Source organism: Apis cerana, linkage group LG13 (genome assembly GCF_029169275.1).
Source record: "Apis cerana isolate GH-2021 linkage group LG13, AcerK_1.0, whole genome shotgun sequence".
Classification (NCBI taxonomy): domain Eukaryota; kingdom Metazoa; phylum Arthropoda; class Insecta; order Hymenoptera; family Apidae; genus Apis; species Apis cerana.
Window position 1 is genome coordinate 9,078,164 of NC_083864.1, and position 11,862 is coordinate 9,090,025.

The following is an 11,862-nucleotide window of genomic DNA, read 5'->3' on the forward strand; positions in this document are numbered from 1 at the left end:
TTTATATTTTCGAGTTTGGAGACAAAAATTAATCGGAAATGTCTATTGTTTATCGAGACGATTGAATTAAATAAAAATTGACATGGCGCGACAAGTATAATGAAACCGTCTCGCTCTAATTGAATAAATACTATTCGACTAATATTTTTCGACATTGATCTCTAGATCTCGATTTCATTCCAAATCTATTATTCCACGGATATGTTATTAATTAATCAACTCTCGATTCGTAAAGATATACATTTTTTGTCGTCAATCGTAAATTACAACGCTTCTTTGCAAGAATCTAAAAGTTTAGAAGACAATTAAGAGGATTGATCCTTGTTCCCCGTGTCTTTTAGTTTGTCGAATACTCGGCCAATATACCGTCTCTGTGTGCATATACGGGCGTATACACTCGGGCGGACAAAACGGTAGCTCGGCTCATTTTCGATTTGTCGCCGTCTATTTGAAAAATGGAAGAGCGCATCACTCTGTTGCAGTCCTCTAATCTTTTTGTTCCCGTGCAGTGTGCAACTGTTCCACGCCTGGATGTGCACCGGGCTCGAGGAAAAATCGACCGATCGTCGATACGTTTCGCCAGAGGGATCTCGATTGAACGGTTTCATCGGGAGAAATGGAGGGAGAGTGGTTGGTTTCAGAGGGTGTTCGATAGAAAATCGTGATAGCTTTGGTGAAATACTGATGGAGATATTGTGCTATGAAAGTCTTAAACAATTTCGTAATGAATATTTTACAAGGTTAGGTTAGATCGGATGAACAATATTTAATCCATTTATCGTAAAACACGAAAGAACGTGATTCGTACGATAGATGATTCTGTGAAAACCGTTAACAATCGAGATTCAACGTGACAAAAATGAAAGAAGTTTTGTACACGAAGATATTAATATGATAAAAAATCGAAATGTATCGAAAGAGGAGAATTTTTTCGAGAGCCATCACGACAGAAAGATTTCGAGAGCGGGTTCATTCAATTATTATCGTCTTCCTTCTCCTCTTGATTTATGCGTTTTTTCATTTCCACAGGCGCAGCTTTCCGTGAAAAACTTGGCCGCTGTAAATATCCCTGGAAACGCGCGAACATCGAGAGAAAAATAACGTCCACCACTCCCCTATTGGAGGAAAAATATTTTCCAATAGGAAATCGTCCGCTATGCGAAAAATATTTTCACCTAGTACATGTTATTCTTATTGTTTTTTACGACGTGCGGATATCGAGGATTGATGTCTCGCAGTTACGTCCCTTTAACGAGCATATTTTTTTTCTGGTCGTTTGATTCATATCTTTTTTACCTCAAAACTTCGTAAACTTCATATCATCTTCTTTTTATAAATCGAATCTTCTAAATATATACTTTACGGCAATTATATGAATGAATCAATCGATAGCTCATATTTTATTTTTTAAATAAAGTTTAATTAACCAGAATATTATAATATAAATATTCTCTTTTCTTTTAGTATCTCATCGCAGTATCTCATCGATTATCGAAATTTAATAACAAAGAATTTATTAATATTGCAATTTTAAGAATAAATGATCACGGAATAAATTAAAACGTTAAACGACACGGTATAATTTCTCTCCATGTTCGCCTCGATTGTGAAAGAAATTAATTTATTAAACGTGCTAACCGTTATTAATTCACGAAATGACCCACGAATTACTAACTAACGAACAGGTTCGTAATCTTGGAGAAGGAGGTAACACCTGTCTGGATTCACCGGCACGCAAGGCAGACTTGCACAAGCCTGCCGGCCTCTACCCCTGCCATCGACAGGGTGGAAATCAGGTATAAATAGAGCTGTGGATGCCGAATCCTATACCAGATGTGTGTTTTAAGCCCCGTCGATCACTCGTTTCACTGTCAGCTTGTTTTCGCGCCTCGATTTCACGTTTGAAGCGAAAACTCGACTTTCGCCCCTTCCCTCCTCCCTTCTTTTTTATTTTTGCACTCGTATTACGTTTGTAATCTCGCGATTTCTCTCACCTTGATACATTGGTATTCGTTTTTTCCCTATTATTTCAAGCAGAAATTTTGATCAAACTCGTTTGCAAGATTAATCGATCTATAGTCGAGATTTATTTTAGAAATAGAGTAAAGATTTGTGAAAAATTTAAATACATAAAACAAAAATACATGATTCAGGAAAAAAAATTCAAAATTTTGTACGATGTTTTCGAATGCTTTCCTCTTCAAAAGTCGACTTTTCGTTTCTTCGAAGGAAAAAACATTATTGACACTTAACTGGCATTCGCACGTTTAGTTACACATATTTTAGGTTTCCACGCATGTTTATCTGTTTGCCTTCGTATTTATTCGCCTTTTCAGGGAGAGAAAAAGAGAGAGAGAGAGAGAGAAAGGATCACGAGATAAAAAAATAAGAAAGGTGTTGCAATCTCTTTGCGTAAGATCGATCAAACAATAAAAAAAAAAAATGAAAGAAAAGAATGAAATTTCTCTTCGATGATATTCTCGTGGTATCACTACAAATCAATAGTAATCGTTTGAAAAATTTGTTGATTCGCTGCAGATCAGACATTTGGTTAGCAGCATGTGTATAGATTCGCCAGGGAAACCTGAAGATCTGCACCAGCCAGTGGGTTTATATCCCTGTCACCGCCAGGGAGGCAATCAGGTACACGAATTCAGAGTTCAGATTCTCATTCGAATGCGAATAAGAATTTCAAACGTGATATGTGAATAATCACGGGGCACGCGGTGATATATGCCTGGTATATATATATATATATATTTTTTCTTTTTTTCTACGTTAATGCAATTATAATTTCGTTGATGCGAATTTTAACGTTCTTTCGATCCTTGATGGTGATGGGATATCTACTTGCTCGAAGCTGGCAGAACGAAGAGAATTTATATATCGCTGTCATGCTGCGTCAAAATTTCGTGTCCCAATTTCTGTGAGGAATACATTCGAGAAACAAAAATTATATTTTTTTCTTTTAAATTTCGCGTTAAAAAAATAAATCTCGAAAATATCATATAATTTACGAACAGCCTCTGTACTTCTTTTTTTTTTTTTAAAAAGTGACTGCTGTGAAATATCTCTGTTCTTCTTGTTGTTCAACTGTGTTTATATCTCTCACAAGAATTGATCGAATGATGAATGGAATAATACGATTCTAAATCACATCTCTAATGTATTCCGCGCAAATGGCGAAACTCGCTCGTTTAAACCAGTCCCGGCTATTTACGAATTTTCTTGGCTTGGGATCGGGTTGAAACGGGCGATCGTTTACGATAATCGTTCTGCCAGGGACGGAGGTAAAAGAAAAAGGGACCGTTAAACCGACGACGCGTTTACCATTTAACTCGCACGCTAAGCTCGACCCATTTCGGTGCAATTAGTAACCCCGCTAATCTGGTGCAGGTGCTCATCAATCGTCCACCTTCCTCTCTCTCTTTATCCGCCTCTCTTCCCATCCTCTCTTCCCGCGCACACACGCGAACCGAGGCCAAGCCTTCTAGCTTTTCCAGCTACCCTGCCACGGCTATCCGCCGGCTTGTCATTTTTACCTTCACGTGCCATCGTGTCGAATTAATCTTCCCGCTCCACTCGGGCAACTGGCACGCGTGCTGGAAATTATCGCCGTGGGTGTGACCCGCTCGGCTCGGAAATAATGCACGTACGTCTGGTTATGATGTGCCTTTCAACGGCCATTGATAAGAAAGTCTTGGAAGTCGATGATGAATCGATTCCTTTTTCTTCGTCCCTGTGTCTTGCCGGTGTTTCGTGTTCATCTAGGTGTAATGGATACGTGTCTAAGGATATAGGATATTTTTTTTTATTTTAGACGAAAGGAAAGAGCGGGAAGTGTCATTTATTGAAGGAGGAATAGGTGATACGATCGATTTGTTTAGCGAATTTTCGTTGAAATTATTGTATATTTTGTGTATATATATATATGTGTGAGTAAGTTTTAGGTTAGAAATAATCAATATCATCAATTGGATTGAATTGCAACCGATTGAATCGATTAACTACGAACACGTCCTACAAACATAACCTCAAATTGATTATTAAAATTCAATATGTATTTCACAATTATCTGTCAAGTTTGGATTTAATCAAAATCCATTTCTCAATTTCTTCGCTCCATTTTTTAGTCACGTTTTAGTCACACGATATTGAAAAAACCTATTGAAAGGAGACTAAAAAATTTGCATCCAGACCGGAAGAAGCAAGCAACTGTGGAGATAAGGGAAAAAAAGGATGCAGAACTCGTTATCAGGCGAAGAAACGAATATAGAAAGATGGTCTCCTAAAATCTCTCGTCATTAAAAATCACGGAAATGGCGACTAATTGTGAGAAGAAGGGTATCCGGGTTCAACTCATGAATACCGGATGTCGTTTCGCTTGATGTTTTCCGCCGGTTCTAGAACGGTTTAACAACCGTGACGACCGGTTACAACCAAAAACACAATCAGTCGCCGCTTTCTCGCTTGGCCCCTGTTAAAGCGTCGCTTTAATTTAGCTATTTGCCCTAGCAATTAAGCCGTGGTTTCACGGCAATTACGCCGCTCGACCGACTCTCCTCTGATACAGTTATGGATCAGTGTACGTTTTCACTTGGTAGCCATACCGATGATTTTGAATGAATGAATATTCGAAATATCGAATGAGTATTTTGATGATATAGTTCTGAAAGTTCTTTTGCCGGATTTTTGAATCATAAAAGTATATAGTAAACAGCAGAAAATATAAATTTGTATTAATACAAATGTTGGAGCATTAATTAAAAAATTCTTCGATATTCGACTTTCAATTTCTACTATTCAATCATGATATTCTGTTAAAATTTTACCAAAAGGTGAAAAATACGACGATATTCTCTTTTTTCCTTTTTTAAATCGTTGATGTGAGTTGAATTAACGTTGTTTCTATCCTTAATCTCTTTTTTAATGGTCGAATTCCAGTACATAGTATATCGATGGCGCGGATAAAGATAGTAATGCTTGGTTGTTAACATGCGGTAACTGGTGCATAGCGTTAATCCTTGCTTTTCATTATCCCAAAACCTACCGCTTTCTAGTCTGTCATTGCACGACAGGGGCTGAAAACCTTTGAATTTTCAACACAGATGGTTCTGACAGCGTGGTTACAATCGTGTAACGATTTGAATAAGTAGAAGCCACTGTTCGCTCCTGGCCACTCCTGGAATTTAATGAGCCCTTAGCTACATATGCTTCTCATGCCTATACAAATTGAAATTTTCTACGTTCGAGATAATTAACCATGATTTTCGTACAACATAAGAATTGTTGTTTTTATTGTTCGCTTCTCAAGTTTTTATTTTTATTTTTGTAAGAAAAATTTTATCTAGAAAAAAAATTGATGTAATCTATAACTATTAGAAGATTTGCTTAAACGATGAATCTTTAACTTTCTTAGCTACCATAAAATAAAGACTCTTAAAAGACTCTGAAAGTATTAACTAAGCTATTACATGTGCAAATTTGAGCCTGCCAGATTGTTAAGGTAATTACAAAGATGAAATCTTCAATCTACTTCATTTGCATTAAAAAGTTTGAGGGATTTCCGTGTGCCTTGCGAGAAAGTTGAGAGACTGTGAAAAAAAAATTTTTGATCATTTCCACAAAAAAAAAATTTCTTTTTCAATTAAGAAAATTGGCCTGTATTAATTATAAACTTTTTTCGTATTAATTTTACACATCGCAAAACAGATAAAACTTTGAAGAATTAGTAAGTGACTGTGGTCAATTATATATCAGACAAGATATCAAATATCATTTGATAACAAATTTAATTTTAATAATTTTTCTTTCTTCTTTCTTATTTTGTTTGGATAAAGATTTCATATTTTACTTGAATCAATAAACTCGAATAAAAAATTATTTGAAAATAATCGATTTCATCTTAATACGAAATAAATTTTTACAAGTCAATAGAGCAATCAAAAACAATTCATTGCACCTAAATATTGTTAAAAGTATAGAATTAATAATTTTTACATTTCCCATTGTTAATTTTTGATAAATTCTTAAATTGCGTAAGAAAATTTGTTCTTTCTACAAATTATAAAAAAGTTTATCCCATTCTTTTTGTCGTTTGAACGTTTACGCTTCCGGTGTTCTTTCGATAAACGGATCCATATTCGCGTACACTGTCTGTCAGAATCATCGGTCATAGGCAAACGTTGGAGGTCAAAATCCACGGGCATTAATCTTGATCGTTTGTCACAGTACTGGATGTTGAGCAAGACCGGTGAGATCCGTCGAGATGAGTCGTGCTTGGATTACAGCGGCACCGATGTCATCCTCTATCCTTGTCACGGTAGCAAGGGGAATCAACAATGGATTTATAATCCTCAGGTACGTTATCTTTGCGTTTGTAACAAATACCGGATTAATTAATATCAAATCCTATTTCCTTGCTTCGAAATTATCTTTTTTTTTATTTCAGTTCTGGATTTATTTACATTAAACTTGAGTTTTCTTGTTTATTGATTTAAAAAAATTAGATTGTTTAAAAAATATAAAGAAATTTTTAATATCAAATTTTCCATTTCATTTGCACTTTGCAAGAGTGTTTATACACTGTATAGAATATGCAATAATATATTTATTTTTTTTTATCATATAAAATTATGAAATCGTCATCTTTTATCTTTTTTAAAGATAAGGATTTTGTAAACTTTTATTTTCATAAAAATATAACACTTTATCGAATCTGTAAATCACTTTTATAAGTGATTGTACTTATTCCTCCATTTAATTTCTGTTTTCTCATATTAAAAATGGTATTATTTATGTAATATTTATATAATAATCCGAAAAGCAAGATTTATTCCTACTTCTCATCCACTTCTAACAAATTTTTGAACATTTCAATATTCTTTCTTTTGTTTTTACGTTAACAAATATTAACCAATCATTGATTTCTCTTTTAGACGAAGCAGATCAGACACGGGAGCAGCGACAAGTGTCTGGCAATAACGGAAAGCAAGCAACGGTTGATCATGGAGGAATGTTCATCCTCGGCAGCGAGACAAAGGTGGTCGTTCGAGAACTACGACCCATCGAAGCTGTGATATCGCGCTTTTTCGCGTCACCAGTCGAAAAACATCGCACGAAGATACGATCGCGCCAGCACTTGGGTATCTGTTCAACGTTACTCCATCGCCAAGACGCGTTTCGGTAGATAGATGGCGTGGTATCGAGGCATGAAAGCCTCGAACCGCCATCTGTCGGACGCTCGAGATCGACTGGAAGACGAGAGAGAGAGAGCTGGTCGAAGAGAGTTTCGAGAGAGAACACCGAACGAAGAAGAGAGACGTTCGAATGGCCGATATTTGGCTGTAATTTCGAACTGTTGGATGGACGTAGTGCAATAGAAACGTCGTTTCAAGGGTGATCGAGGAGGGATATGATACCCTTGGATAAGCTGTGACCAGTGTACAATGACACTTGGAGAGTGATCGAGGAAGACGCTTTCGCTGACATTGAAGAATTGAGGGTTTTACGAGAAGCAAAGGACTTGTTTAGACTTTTTAATCTTTATTTCTGCTTTTGGGTAGTGTTTCAATAGGACTCGTATCTTTTTCCTTTCTCTTTTTTCTCAATTTCGGTTAGGACATGTGTTGATGATTGCTGTTCTGAGATATCGCTTGTAATTACTTAAATGGTCTCAATTTTCTTGGTTATTTGAGTGATTTAATTGTGGAAATTGTGGTTTAAATGTGAAACGGATCGTTAATATTTAACTTTAAAAAAAAAATGATAGAAATTTTTTTATATTTAAGAAGAAATAAATAGATTGTTTTATTAGAATCTGACTTTATGGTTAAAAAAAAATCAAAAAATAATTTTAAGAAATTAACTTTCTCTAATAATTTTATTAATATTTCTTAAACACCTTTAAATCATATTCTATACCTAATAGATTAATCATAGATTATAGAATAATCATAAATATATATGATTAATATATAAAATAAATTTACATATTAAACAAATAATTTAAACAAAGATTAGAAAAATTAATTTTTTGACAAATATTTTATAATATGTAAATACTAAAAAGACTCATCAACATTCCAAAACTAAAATTATTATAACTATGGTTAAACTATTAAAATAATTACAAGCGATATTCTTCTAATAATAGTTGATAGAATCGTTAAATAATTGGATTAATTAAGAGTAATGATTACGTATACGATAATCGCGCAAGTACTTACAAATCGAAACGAATGTTCGATATAGCTGTAATTTTAAGTGTAATTATTAAGTGGCAACATCAATGCGTCAATGACAGCGAAAAGTGCGTCAATAGAGTCTGTTCGTTTTATATAAACGGACGAACGCGGCCGAATCGATCTCCACGAGAGCCTCGATCGTCGCTTTCATCCGTAAATCCGTTGTTTTAAGGTGGATCGAACGATTTCTATAAGCTGCTTACGGCGTGTGCCATCTCAGAAACGACGTGGTATTTCAGTTTCAATATAAAATGACGAATCGTTGATTGCGAATAACGAAACGAGAGCTTATCGCTCTTATAGGTTGAGTAATAAACTGGTAGTGTGAACAGAATTATTTATTTTAATAAGATATTGATCCTTTGCTTGAATATTTTTTATATCGAAAGGAAACAATTATATTTGTATAAAATTTATCTGTATTAAATCATGTAAATTTTTCTTGTATTATTTTTAATTCAAAATTATTTTAAGATCAAGTTTTATGCTTTTGAATATATTGTTTGTTTTTTTTTTTTATTTTTCATTCAGTTTTCTGTTTTAATATGTTTATTTTAGAAATGGAATAAAAATAATCGTTTAACTTTGCATAATTTAAAATCATTGAAATTGTAATTTATATTATTTGCAAAATTATTTTTAAAACTTTATTGTTACTTGTTGAAATATGAATCTTCTATGATTCAAAATTATTATAAATTGATTCCATTATGCAAAAATGAATTTGAAATATTATAATAAGAAACAATGAATAATCTATTAAATTTGGAACATATCAAGCTTATCATTTGATTTATTAAAATATATCAATATTTGTTTATCTAAAACAAATATACACATAAAAATCCTTTAAAAAAAAATAAAAATCAAAAGATTTTACTCGCCATATTTTCAATTGATTCTTATGAAAGAAAAGAAAACTATATTTTGTCACATATAAATAAGAACAGTGATAGATTTGATTTATTGAATAAATTAAATTCATCGATCAACGATTCGTCTACACATCTTCGTTTCTTTGTCGTATCCTCAGCGATCCATTACGATAACACCTCACATTCCAGTATGGACGCAAAAAAAAAAAAAAAATTATTCGCCAACAATTCCAAATACTGGCGAAACCATTTTTTCTAAATAATTTAGTACGTAGTTAGTGCGTAGAAAGAGAATAAAAAAAAAAAGAAAAGAAAACGAACGAGTAATGGTACACATTCCGATTAGGGTGTAGGAAGATTTTTGTACATTCGTGTAAAGTATCTTGATGCCAGTTTAGACCGCCTAAAGTAAGTTTGCCGAGTGCATGTGCGAGAGTAAATCAGTTGCAGAATGTGAGAATCCTCTTGAGTCACGAGTAAAAGAATTTTTATAACCCTTTGCTGTCCGGGTATTTTCGAGATATTTCGAGAGGATCAATTTGATCAAAAATCCGAGAAAATTAATTAAATCGATTTATCGAGAAAAAGTTTATGAGAAATATTAAAAATATAAATCAATATATCGTTTTTTATAAAACATAATGGATAAATAATTCATTCTAATAAATTCTAACGAAATATTAATACTATTGTAAAAATAGTTCTTAAGTGAAAGACATCAAAGGGTTAAAAATCAAGATTCTATTTAAAAAAAAACGCAATCTACAGATGTCTATGCGTGCCAACGAAATCGTGAATACCGCGAGAAATATTGTACAATATTCCGATTTATCTCGATCGTCACCAATTCCTTTACGAGTCATTCGTAAATCGACCTTCACGTCATTCCAACATATTCTCAAATTGTCATTCAAAAAAAAAAAAAAGGTTTCATATTTTCTTCAAAAATTCATCGAGACAAGATAGAGAGCAATCATCGATTCAATTCCATATTCAGAATTCGATCATATTCACGAATAATTAATTATTATAATTAAGATCGTAAAACCAGAGTGTGCATTTAATGACGTGAATGTTGTGAATCGTATGAAATAATTCGATCAGAGAAATTTTCAACAACGAGCGTTTAATCGAACGCGATCGAAGATAACGATTTTCGTTCCGAACGTTTTAAATTTCGCGCCTTTTATTACGGGTTAGGAAGGTCGGCTATAAGACGACACCCGTTGAAATATTTCCTGCAAATGGAGATAAAAAGAGAGAGAGAGAGAGAGAGATATGAGAAAGCCGTGAGCGACATAAATATGTCGTTACTTCATCGTGAAATAATTAAGAAAGAAGCGAATACGTATAAATATATATAAATATGATTATAAATATAGATTTAAGATGGTGTAAAAGTTTATCTTGAACAATGCCGATGAAAGAACGAATGGAAATTCAACGAGAACGTTTATACAGATATAGATATACATATATATATATTATAAATATATTATATATATGACATTTTCTACATTTGGTAAGGATGTTGCATATCGTACGAACGAGAAGACGCAATGATGATAAAAAAAAGAAGAAAAATAATATAAAAAAAATGTAATATTGGACAGCCGAGCGACGTTATGGGTCGCACGTTAATTAATGTAATATCGAACGTGCCTTATTTCCTGTATATATACATATATGAATATTATCATTATTATTATTATTATTATTATTATTATTATTATTATTATTATTATCATTATTACCGAACCTCTATCGTAACGTATTTGTGTTGAATAAATCGATGTTGTTTTACGTTACTATCATGGGGATCGATCATTATTTTCGACTGTTCATCCGTTTTCTCCTGTTTAATAGAAAAATGGTGGGACACGAGAATATTTTGATTTATTGGGAGGAAAAAGAAATCAATAATAATTGTTTGAAAATAAAAATTAACGTGAATGAAAAATTAATTAAGCTATGTGTTTGTTGTCTGTCTTCTTCTGACCAAAAATATTCCGAGACGGAATTTTTATCTAGATATAACGAAAGATTTTTCACTTTATCTTGATTCCGTAAAAATTAAGACACGAAGAAAGAAAAATTTTGAATCTGCATCGATCTTATTTAGATAAGAGCAAAGATATATTTAACGAAAACGAAAATTATATATTTTCATTAAAAACAAATTTTCATTGCGTTGATATTTTTTTAGATGCAATAAATTAAATACTCAAAATTTCAATATATATATTTCACAAAAATTCTCTTCATTCTTATGATCTCATATAATATATATATAATCTCATATATATAATCATTGTAGCAATGATTATACACAAGATATTAGATTTTCACTTCACTTGAAGTGAAAATTCTTCTCTCATTTCGTCTTCAAACCAATGCCCGAAACCTCTGTTTTCCTTTGTCCCCGGTTCAATTCATTGTTATAGCTCTATGAATTCCTTTGAAGCGCGGATCCAGCCGCGTAATTGCACACGATATTGAATCGAGAGTTTACGATGAAACTCGGTCATGACATAGTTCCGAATTAACCTTGAACTATTTTAGTCCGACCGTAAATTTCCGTTTCCACTTGGCCTGTCTATTAATTATTAACAAATCGCTAAATATTTTGCATTAAATACATAATTAATCACGACTAAATCTCTATATATTATCCTAATATAAAAAGCGCAAGGCATGAGCACTTTGAAGATCAACGACCAGAAGTCAATAAATAAGCGTGA

General features: G+C 33.1%; 1 protein-coding gene across 10 annotated transcripts in view; it reads left to right on the forward strand.

Annotated features, from left to right (window-relative positions):
* Nucleotides 1-11,085, forward strand: part of LOC108004003 (putative polypeptide N-acetylgalactosaminyltransferase 9) — a 326,811-nt gene extending 315,726 nt beyond the window's left edge. For 6 of the 10 annotated variants that reach the window (XM_017066610.3, XM_017066611.3, XM_062084082.1 and 3 more), the window contains 3 exons: nt 1,686-1,796; nt 6,232-6,360; nt 6,939-11,085. In XM_017066610.3, coding sequence (XP_016922099.1) covers nt 1,686-1,796; nt 6,232-6,360; nt 6,939-7,079 — 381 coding nt within the window. In that variant the 3' untranslated portion in view covers nt 7,080-11,085. Of the gene's footprint in view, nt 1-1,685; nt 1,797-2,538; nt 2,644-6,231; nt 6,361-6,938 lie in introns of all 10 variants that reach the window. The other 4 variants (XM_017066613.3, XM_062084085.1, XM_062084086.1 and 1 more) reach the window with 1 other exon arrangement.
* The last annotated feature ends 777 nt before the right edge of the window (nt 11,086-11,862 follow it).